This window comes from Thalassophryne amazonica, chromosome 14 (genome assembly GCF_902500255.1).
Source record: "Thalassophryne amazonica chromosome 14, fThaAma1.1, whole genome shotgun sequence".
NCBI lineage: Eukaryota > Metazoa > Chordata > Actinopteri > Batrachoidiformes > Batrachoididae > Thalassophryne > Thalassophryne amazonica.
Window position 1 is genome coordinate 28,647,996 of NC_047116.1, and position 12,018 is coordinate 28,660,013.

At 40.5% G+C, this 12,018-nt stretch overlaps 1 protein-coding gene across 1 annotated transcript; it reads left to right on the top strand.

The window, feature by feature from the left end:
- Positions 1-215: 215 nt before the first annotated feature.
- Positions 216-10,262, top strand: sp3a (sp3a transcription factor; the record flags this gene model as incomplete). Its single annotated transcript, XM_034186011.1, is given in 9 exon segments — positions 216-497; positions 500-1,475; positions 5,391-5,434; positions 5,436-5,553; positions 5,556-5,577; positions 5,721-5,920; positions 9,877-9,905; positions 9,907-10,050; positions 10,052-10,262. Coding segments are annotated over 9 exon segments (1,932 nt in total), but the record flags the coding sequence as incomplete, so codon positions are not given.
- Between the last annotated feature and the right edge of the window lie 1,756 nt (positions 10,263-12,018).

Here is a 12,018-nt window from a genome sequence, read left to right on the forward strand (position 1 = left end):
ACTGCACAGTCAATGAGCTACCTGTCAGTGTGCGTAACTCCAGGAATGTAGTATTGTTAAATAAATTACTGACTCTAAAATTGATGAAAACACAACAGGTTTACAACTACAGGAAGAATCACACCCTTGGATTAGTGCTGAATTTTACCAGGGAGATAGAGTATGTGCAAAACAACTGACACACTTTTTATTTTTTTGCTAATGTCACTTGTTTTCTTTTGCAGACAACAGATCCCGTGCCTACACCGCTGACTGGGACTGATAAGTGGGAGGTGTTGACTGCAACAGCAGCAGAAAAGGATCAGCCTGGATTGATGCAGATCCAGAGTCAAGGAATTCTAACATCAAATGGACAATATGTTCTTCCTCTCCAGAACTTACAGAGTCAGCCCATCTTTGTGACATCTGGAACAGACTCTTCCTCTGCCAATTCAGTGCCTAACATTCAGTACCAAGTAATTCCTCAGATTCAGACAGCAGATGGACAGCTAAGCTTCTCTCGTCTGCTGTGGAAGGTGCCACTCTGAGTCAAGATGCCACAGGACAAATTCAGATCTTGCCGGATGGTGGCCAGACTCTTAGTGTGACATCAGCTGCAAACATCCTTAATAACAACAACTTCATCTCACAGACTGGTAACATCCAGCAGATCCAGGGGGTTCCTATTGGTAGCTCCACCTTCAGTAGCCAGGGTCAGGTTGTCACTAATGTGCCTGTGGGTTTGCCCGGGAACATTACATTCGTTCCTATTAACAGTGTGGACTTGGACTCCCTTAGCTTGTCTGGAGCTCAGACTATAGCAACAGGAGTCACTGCTGATGGCCAGCTAATTATGGCTAGTCAGCCTGAGGATGGCACAGATAGCCTGGCGAAGATGGATGATCACCTCTCACAGACATTATCAGTAAGTGGCTCAAATGCAAATCCGGAGATATTTGTGCCAACTTCTTCCTCTCAGCTGCATGATCCAGCAAATGAATCAGGTCTGCTGACACAGAACACTTCGCTTTCATCAGTGGCTCCGGAGCAAGCTGACTCAAGTTCTGGTGCACAGGAAGGCTTTATCCAACAGAATCAAGAGCAGAGCCTGCAGGCATCCTCAGCTCAGCCCGTCATCCATCTGCAGCAAGTGCCTGTTCACACCAGCAATGGTCAGGTGGTCCAGTCAGTGGCTGCAGATGGACAGAGTCTGCAAAATGTGCAGCTGATCAACCCAGGAACCTTCATCATCCAAGCACAGACCGTCACTCCTTCGGGTCAAATACAGTGGCAGACTTTCCAAGTGCAGGGTGTGCAGAACCTGCAGAACCTCCAGCTGCCCACTACACCACCACAGCAGATAACTCTGGCTCCCGTCCAAACCCTGTCTCTGGGTTCTAGTCCAGTCAGCATCGGCACAGGACATATTCCCAACCTGCAGACAGTGACCGTCAACTCTGTGACTCAACAGGAAGGAAACACAGACTCTTCTGGAGGTACAGTCTCTCTCTCTCTTTTTTGAATTAACTGTTCCATACAGCAGCTAGCCTGTTTTCAGACATTTGTACAAGAAAATAAAATGCAATTGATAAATTAAAATCATAAAGTACTATGTAAACTTGGATTTTAACATCAAAGTCCTTTGACTTCTTATTGAACAGAGTAGATATTTAGCAAAGTGCAACAAATGTCTGTATATTTACTACAAAGTGTACAGCTGAAACATTGAGTTGCAAAGTGTCATTCCACAGAATAGTGTCTAGGTCAAAATGGATAATCTACTGTACATCATGTTTACAGTAGGAACAATATGGCTAATTGAGTGTGAAGTAGGGCTGCAACTACGGATTATTTTCATTACTGCCCCCCCCATCCGATTAGATTAGATAGCAATTCATTAACCCCTTGGGAAGAATCCCTTGGGGAAATTGACATTCTAGTAGCATTGTATAGCAGCACACAGAGTAAGAAGCACACAGTATCAGAAGTAGAAGTATAAAACTTTGCAAAATGTAAATACAAATTAAATACCAGAAATACTCCTCACTCCTTGCTTGGCTGCTGCTGTTCCTCTCATTCCTGTCCCATGTCTTCCTGTTACTCCTGCCCTCCCCTTCGAATGAGGAGTTGTATAGTCTGATGGCCTGAGGGACAAAGGAGTTTTTCAGTCTGTTGGTCCTGCACTTGGGAAGGAGCAGTCTGTGGCTGAAGAGGTTCCTCTGGTTGCTGATGATGGTGTGCAGAGGGTGACTGGCATCGCCCATAATGTCCAGCAGTTTGTCCAGTGTTCTCTGCCACTGTCACCAGAGTCCAGCTTCATGCCAACCACAGAGCCAGCCCACGTGATCAGGATGTGTCGTTGTTTGATGTGCTACCCCCCCCCCAAGCACTCCATGACATAAACAGTATGCTGTTTTAATGAATAATGGGTTTTATATACGGCTGAGTGGATCCTTGTCATTTGATTGGTGCTTTGTATGTCACATGACATGGATTAATTCATCCATTTGTGTTGTATTGCATTTAAAGTGCGGCTTGGTTCGATACATTTGGTACCGTTGCACTCTGCCCACACAGGCACGTGATCATGCACATCCTTGTGCCCATGCGTGCACGCACACACACACACCCCAAACAAATCCGCTGTGTTGTCTGGAGTCTGTTAGCATGAAGTTGGAATGAAAAGCTGGACTAATTTCTGATGTGATTTTTGTTGTTGTTTTGCTGCACTGAGGATGTACAGTCTTTTTTTTTTTTTTGGTAGTACATGCACGCACAAGCGCTGATCACATGAAACACTGACATGATTTTTGGCTGGACTGAGGAACTACACAAAGTCTTTTTTGTTTTATGGAAGTCCAAAGTCAGTGCACAGCATCACTGGACTACACGTTACAATTTGGACTTTCGCAGCAGTGGAACACCAAAATGTAAGTCCCTTTTCTGTTGTTTATAAATTAATAAAACATAAAATGACAAGGATCTATTTTAGCCATTATATAAAATAATGAATATTTTTACATTATTTCAATGGAACGAATATTTAATTTGAGGAAAGGTGGAAAAAAAAAACATTCAACTCAGCTTCACCTCATTGAATGGTATGTTCCAGCTTTGACCTCATGAAATATTTGTACCATTGAACTCATAAACATCCATTATTTGTATACTGTTAAAGGATTTTTATTTGTATGAGAATAAATAACAGAAATTGTTCAAGTCAGGTATTGAAATGTATTGTATGTCTAAAAGACCCACATTTGAATGCTCAAAGTTGCACATTTAACCCTCTGGGGCCGACGCCGGTTTGCGTTTATTAAATTCCACGCAGATTAAACATAACACACAGATTATTTGGAATATTTGTTTTGGCAAGTTTTCACGGTCTCTACTGGCCAGTAGTGTTCATGGCAGTATTCGCCCTAAGTATTGAGATATCCCATAATCCTTTGCATGCCTGAGAGTTGTTGCAGCCTCTTGCAGCTGCTAAAGAATTTAAAATGTGCATTTTAGTTGTATAATGTTCACTTACAATTGTCATCGTGGATTCTGTTGTTTAAACCGCAACAACTGTCTGGCACGTGAAAAAAAAAAAAAAAACTGGTATGCAAAGGATTATGGGTAAGGGTCTGAGCATCTGGGCACCAGTAGATAGCAGTGTTCTATGCATTTTGACCCCGGTTATATCAGACGGTTGTCTAATCACACTTGACTTTTGGCTTTTACAAATGACTTTTTTTAACATGTCAATAAAATGGCATATTTTACAAAAGCACATTCATATGTAAATACCAACACACACATCATGTCACATTAACGTTTGATTTTTACATAGAACGAATGAGTCAACCAATCAGTGTTAGTGGAGGCTCATTTACCCATAATCTCTTTGACATCTCTTTGTTACATAACTTCAGAATTAGTGCATTATTTAAAATTAAAAGATGTGTGTTATATTTTAACTTTGTACAAATTACAGAATTGACATTAATGGAGTTATCCTAGCTGGATTATTTTTTTTAATCAAAACCATGAGTCAAAACTGCTTTATTTTCCAAGCCCACTGCCTTACGGTGGCACTTCTGTAGCTCCTCTCAACTGCTTCACTGCTGCAAAATATGTAGTAAACAGGAGCTTCCAGCAGTGGGCAGGGCGCACAAAAACAGAAGTGCTGACTCGTTGTTTGGGTCTGTGGTCGCCTTTGATGCTACCAGAAGCGATCGTGGTGTTAAAACTCAAAATCAGCTTGTTTGTAGTTGTTGCAAGTGTACCGAATACTGAATGTTATCAGTTAGCTGTAGCTTCTGATAAATTTTTGAGTGGTTTATCGGTTTCGCTTTATAAAAGATAACTTTTCAGTTAGCCAATTAGCTGATTAGCTGTTATCGAAGCTAACTTTTTGGTTAGCTGTGCCCACCACTGGTCAGGTTACACACAGTCATTACATGAGGAAGCTGAAACATGGAATCAGATTTTTTTTTTCTTGCCTTTTCAAAGTGGAAAAGCATGACTTCAAGCAGATCTTGACTCTTTCATTTCAGTTCCATTTATAGTCATACAGAAATACACAACTACAACATTGTGTCACTGTCCAGTTATCTTATTTCATAACGGCCGCCTGTCTGCAGCAGATGGATGGCTGCTTTCAAGAGGTAGACATACTCCCAGATCTGATGATACGTTCACAATCACTTTGCTGAGTATTGTAAAGTTTTGCATTTTGTTGGGTTTGATATTTTGCCAAAAAGAGGAGTGCTTCCTTTTGTGAGTCGGACTTTGCTCTTGCAATTTGTTGGCTTAACTGTGGATGAAGTGTGTAAAGTCACATGCAGTGTGTATACACTGAGTCCAAAAACCTAAGTAATTTAAAATGTCAGTGTATGTAAGTGGGTGTAGTACGTAGATCAGGGTCTTTAATTCCAGTCTTGAGCTGTCAAATCATAGGGATTGATGTCGTTGATGCCCCATTTCTCTAATACTGTTGCTTGTCATTGACAGTTAATTTCTCCCTGGAGGATTTCTTTCTTTCCTCTTCCTGGTCTCTTAATTTCTCAAAAAAAAAAAAAAAAGAAATCCAACTTTTAACCAAAATAAAACTCCATAGTACTGTAGATTACTGTAGCAAAACAGCATGTGCTTCCGTAATTTGGAGGCGCCATTTCGTAAAGGCATTGCGGCATAAACAGCGGCAACTTCAATTTCATGATGCCAGAGCCAGATTTAATTACATTTGTGATATCATGCACCGGTTTGCCTGCATTAGGTACTCTCCAGCTTTTATCACATATATCAAAGACCCTGTTGTGGATATGAAAATTGGTCACTTCTGTATTCTGGGACAAAATGTATTTCCAACGCCTGTCTTGTATCACATTGACATTTGCAAGAATTTCTCTTTTCTTGCCACCCAGACATTCGCATCAAAGAAGAGCCTGACTCTGGGGACTGGCAGCTGAGGCAGTGACTCCACCCTAAACGCCAGCGATCTCTCTCACCTAAGAGTGAGGCTGGTGGAGGAGGAGGATCAGTTTGGCCAGGAGGGCAAGAGGCTGCGCAGGGTGGCGTGCACTTGCCCAACTGTAAAGAGTCTGGAGGAAGGTGAGTCAGTCTGATGTGTTCTCTTTGCCCTGAATGCTCACAGTAAACGGCGTGCGTGCCGCGTGGGCGCGAGTCCGGTTTTTCAGCTATACACGGGAAAATAAACACACAGTGACTGTAACCACCGTGTCCATGTTTGTCAGGGGTTCCAGCATGGGCAAGAAGAAGCAGCACATCTGCCACATTGCAGGCTGTGGGAAAGTGTACGGAAAGACATCCCACCTGCGAGCACATCTGCGCTGGCATTCAGGAGAGCGACCTTTTGTTTGCAGCTGGATGTTTTGCGGGAAGAGGTTCACACGCAGCGATGAGCTACAGAGACACAGGAGAACACACACAGGTGCCCCTTTCTGCTCCATTACTCTTTGCACATCAGGAAAACATCAGCAAAATGTGTTAATTTGTGTCTCGCTAGTATGAGTCATGTAAGGAATAACGACATTTGCGTGCAAGGCGAGCTTGAAAAACCCGTTGTGAAAATGTCCAGATTCAAAAGACTGGGATTTCTCTTCCCCCACCCCACCCCCAGTTAAATACCAGTTTGAGCATTTTGTTCTGCTGTCTATTTGCTGTTTTATTGACTAAAACAAAAATAGAAGTTGTATTTATCTATCCATGAAGCCAGAGGACACACACCAATTAGCTAAACTGCAGGATTGTCTACAGACATAAAGACATGGATGACCTCAATTTCCTGCTTTTAAACTCAGATAAAACTGAAGTTATTGTACTTGGCCCCACAAAATCTTAGAAACATGGTGTCTAACCAGATCCTTACTCTGGATGGCATTACCCTGACCTCTAGTAATACTGTGAGAAATCTTGGAGTCATTTTTGATCAGGATATGTCATTCAAAGCGCATATTAAAACAAATATGTAGGACTGTTTTTTTTGCATTTGTGCAATATCTCTAAAATCAGAAAGGTCTTGTCTCAGAGTGATGCTGAAAAACTAATTCATGCATTTATTTCCTCTAGGCTGGACTATTGTAATTCATTATTATCAGGTTGTCCTAAAAGTTTCCCTAAAAAAGCCTTCAGTTAATTCAAATGCTGCAGCTAGAGTACTGACGGGGACTAGAAGGAGTGAGCATATCTCCACCCATATTGGCCTCTCTTCATTGGCTTCCTGTTAATTCTAGAATAGAATTTAAATTCTTCTTCTTACTTATAAAGTTTTGAATAATCAGGTCCCATCTTATCTTAGGGACCTCGTAGTAACCATATCACCCCAATAGAGCGCTTCGCTCTCAGACTGCAGGCTTACTTGTAGTTCCTAGGGTTTTAAGAGTAGAATGGGAGGCAGAGCCTTCAGCTTTCAGGCTCCTCTCCTGTGGAACCAGCTCCCAATTCAGATCAGGGAGACAGACACCCTCTCTACTTTTAAGATTAGGCTTAAAACTTTCCTTTTTGCTAAAGCTTATAGTTAGGGCTGGATCAGGTGACCCTGAACCATCCCTTAGTTATGCTGCTATAGACGTAGACTGCTGGGGGTTCCCATGATGCACTGTTTCTTCTTCTCTATTTTGCTCTGTATGCACCACTCTGCATTTAATCATTGGTGATCGATCTCTGCTCCCCTCCACAGCATGTCTTTTCCTGGTTCTCTCCCTCAGCCCCCAACCAGTCCCAGCAGAAGACTGCCCCTCCCTGAGCCTGGTTCTGCTGGAGGTTTCTTCCTATTAAAAGGGAGTTTTTCCTTCCCGCTGTAGCCAAGTGCTTGCTCACAGGGGGTCGTTTTGACCGTTGGGGTTTTACATAATTATTGTATGGCCTTGCCTTACAATATAAAGTGCCTTGGGGCAACTATTTGTTGTGATTGGTGCTATATAAAAAAATTGATTGATTGATTATGTTTACTGGCAGTGTGCTCCAAATGACCAAGAGTGTTGATTTCAGTTTCTTCTTTTATCTTATTGACCATTTAACCCTGAGCTGTTGTGCAGCCCTCTATTACCTCACCTGATTTGTTACTTTGTTCTGTAGGTTGTTGTTGTTTTTGTTTTTGTGTGTTTTATTTATTTTTATTTTTTAGCTAAGGACAAAGGCGAACAGTTGATATTCTCGTCCACATTGAGTAAATAGTTAATAATTAATCAATTATGAAAATCATCTTTAGTTGCAACCCTACTTTTGGCCATTTGTTTTGGACTTTTCAGAGTACTGCTCTCTGCAAAATCCATAATCGATTAATTCTTAACTGCTTCCTCAATTAAGCGATTGTTATTAGGTCCCTGAAAGCTCAGAAATAAAATTATGAAATCTGTCAATCAAGTGAGCCCAAGATGATGCCTTCAAATGTCTTGTTTTGTCCACAACCTAGAGATAATCACTTTACCACCAGAGAGGGGTTTAAAAAAAACCTAGTGAAATACACAAAATTATTCACATTTAAGAACTAGAAATCTGAAATTTGAATATTAAAAAAAGACTCAAAGCGATGAATCGATTATCAAATAGTTGTTGATTAATTTAATAGTTGATTAATAATGACTCATTGCAGCTTTAATCTGTAGAATAATAAGTTTAATTTCAATTTATTTTCATTTCTATAGTGCCAAATTGCAACAAAGTTGCCTCAAGAGGCGCTTCACACAAGTAAGTTATTATAGCTGACACTCTTATCATGAAACATCTTTATACCCCCTGCAAAACCAAAATTTGAGCAGTATAAACAGAATCACTCTGTCCACCAGCCGCTCGTATGGTATATCCGTGAGTCTTGAAAGTGCAGTTCCTCCATAAACCAGTGGCTTTTAACTTCGCACAATGGTAGCACACCATGTGAAGATGTGAACGAAGGAAAGTTTTCTGGTTTGACTATTAAGGGGAGACATTGGACATTTGCGACAATTGATGGATTATACTGCATGATACTGACTTTGTAAGGGCAACTCCTCTTAAGTCCCTTTATAGAGTTCAAAGTAGCACACCATGTAAAGATGTACAGGAGCAAAAATAATTCCACTCAGATGTCTTGAAGGAGAGGTACTCAGACCTTTGCTGCTGTTGTTGATTTTAATACATTATATTTGTCACTACCAGAGAACAAAAAGTTGAATTCCATTATTTCACCACAGAAGATTTAGTACCATCAATATGTAATACATGCAAGCTGCTCGTGTGTGTGTGTGTGTGTGTGTGTGTGTGTGTGTGTGTGTAGGGGGTTTATCTCGTGAGCTTGCATCTCTAGTTGGCATAGGTGTGGGTGTAGTTTAGTTCTATTGTCGCTGTGGGATGTCATTCTACTACCTTCTACATTTTCTACTGAGCATGAATACAAGTCAAGTGTGATTGCTGCTATTTTTCTGTGGAAGGTATTGTGTTTTCTGGAGTACATTCACATTGGTCAAAAAAATGCATTGTGAAGAGGGAAAAAATGTATATAAAGACAAAACCATTTTTCTGTGCGTGGAACTCACTGTGGAAATGCAAGCATTTCCTCTGGTGTACCACATGTTCGCACCACAGCCTATGCTGTTACTTAACAAGGACTTTTAAATTCTAAAAATAAAGAAGATGGGCAGTGAGCATTGTTGGATGTTATGTATGCCTAAATAGATCCGCGTTATTTGATTGTTGGTTTGTATGTCATGATATGGATCATTCATCCTGTTTGCCAATGTGTTCCATTTACTGTGCTTGGGGGGATTCTTTCCCAGATTTATGTAGCACTAGAGTATAAGTTACAGCCCCCCCCCCCCCAAATAAATAATAAAAATGGAGAAGACAGCGTTCAGACCAGATATACTTTGATTCTAATGTGTGATAGAGCACCTGGTGGTGCAATTTGGATGATCTGATATCAGTGTGACCCATTTCCATTTTACGAGGGGCCAGACTGTCACACTTAAAGCCGTCTTAGGTGCTTGGCAACATCACAGATAAATTACTTCAAGGGCATAGTGTAACTACAGTAAAGGCTTCACTTACAGAGGAGAATTCAACTCAAATTGTTGAAAATTGGCCAGTCTATTTGGCAAGTGTCCGTTAAAAATTGTGGATCCTGGTTGAGATCAATGTGATTCTTAGAGGTATATTGGGTGACAGTGACACATTTGCTTGTACAAAAGTCAGTCTGAGATGGGTGCAAGTCTGTCAAAATTTTTTGTGTTTGTTTAAGAATCCAGATCATCCCTAAAATTTAATTTCAGTAAGAGTTGTGAGTGGAATAACTGACAGCTTCTTTGTTTCCTGTTATGTGAAACATATGTTCCAGTCTGACAGCAACACTGAGCCTTTCCTAATATATTCAGAGCCAGACTTTTCATTTTTGTTTTCTCTGCATTTGGCAGGTGAAAAAAAAGTTTGTCTGTCCAGAATGCTCCAAAGCGCTTCATGCGGAGCGACCACCTGGCGAAGCACATTAAAACTCATCAGAACAAAAAAGGCGTGAACTCTGGTAGCGCGGTGGTGGCTTCGATGGAGTCGGCGGGGTCCTCAGACAGCATCATCACCACAGCAGGCGGGACTAACGCTCATCCTCACCAACATCCAGCAGGGTTCCAGCACTGCCCAGGACATCCTGGCCAACGCCGAGATCCCCCTCCAGCTCGTCACCACGATAGCAGCCAGCGAAGTCATGGAGTGATTTATGCTCTAATTGTGAACTTTGAGCACCTCTCTTATACTCTTCCCCACATTTTTATTCAAGTTTTAAGACATTTAATTATAAATATATATATATATATTTTACACATAAATAGTCGGTCCATGTCAGTACTCGGACTTCACTGAGGAAAATGAGGATGCGGACTCGTCACCATGTGTAAGACTTTGCGGTATACACAAAAGGAAATGCCTTATTTTGTATAATAATGTGCAGTCGGAAATGTAGGACACCATTTGGTTTTGAATCTACTTTGTCATTATCTCTTTTTCATCACCCCATAAACAAATAAGTACTACCCCCCCCCCCCCCCCCCCCCCCCCCCCAACAGGTGTAAGTCCTTATGGTATATTCTGATAAGCTCTTTAGTTTGTTCCTTTTTCTTTTTGGCAAAGTTAAACCTCACTACAGCTAATTTGATTCAGCTGTAATAATGTTCTTGCTAATGCATTCGTGTATATGTTTCTTGAATATTCTGAAGTGTTTTGTTTGTGTTGTTGCCTGCTAAATTAGACAAGCCATCTTTTTCTTTTAAATTTGCTCACACCTATTGTATTTAGTTGAAAATGACAAAACAATCAAAAATTTTGTATGTATTGTCTTCTTGAACATTTACTGTTGATATAATACACATTATTTGCCCTATCAGATATTTTGATTGAATAGTAGGCTTTGATATTAAAAGTCCAATATCTTTCAAATGGCTACTTCGTCATATGTAATTCAAGTGTAAAGTGTTTTGTAAAACGTTTTAGGAGTTCTAAAAAGACATAATGAAGAAAAAGCCATTTTAGAAGGGTAATTGCCAAATCTGACTACAATCTCAGGGTGACTCGGTCTTGCAGTACTTGTGATACGATGGTGAATTTCACACTATGATGGGGTGTTATTGGGTGGGGGGGGAGGGGTTACGTGATGGACCAAAAGTTGAGGTGAACTCACACTGTCCCGTGATACCTGTGCTTGTTGAATCAGACCATGTCAGATACCCTCACACCTCCCCTTATGAAACACAATTATCTTTGTGCTCCATCAATCATAAATCAAGAGTGTATTTCTAAAAGTAGTATTTTTTTTTACAGTACTGTCATCACTTTGATCCATTTGTATGAAACCTTGTATACATTCCAAGAAAACTGTCCTTTATACCTGTTGTCAGTAACTGACTGTAATATTTCTACCTTTGTTGTTTCCATGTTATGATGTGCATTTTTTTTTTCTGCTGCTTTTTCCCACAGAATTGCTAATTCAATTCAGATAGATATGTCTTCTTCACGAGATTAAACTGTACCCTCAAAGCTAGGTAGCAAGACACTTTGACATCCTCAGTGTTCATTTCGCCCTGCCATCATATATCGTAAAGCTTTTATTGTCAATTCAGTTGATTGAGCTTGTGTATAAATGTCAGTATAACATCACTATAAACCTTTCTGTAACACTTAAATTCCATTTTTGCTTTATTTAAAATTACTTTTGAATGTGTCAAGCTTGGAAAATGTCTGCTTTCTGACATTTCCTACTAAAATGAATAACAGAAAGGCTTCCTTTGTTGTTTTTTAACCTTGTTGCCTCATTATTGACGAAAGTCTTCACCCTGTGGCGCACACTCTGGCTTAGAAGTTCAGCAGATGTCACTACAGCCAAAGGAGCAGGACCAGAGGTATGTTGACCCCATGACCTTCCCCATGTAGAACAGAAGGGTGTGTCCCCCAATTAAGAACAACTTAATAAAAGTAAAAAAAAAAATGATCTGAAATGAAAACAATGTGCTTGTAGTGCAGATTAACAAGTTGATTTAAACAAAATTGGAGTGACATTTTGTGATTAAAGCC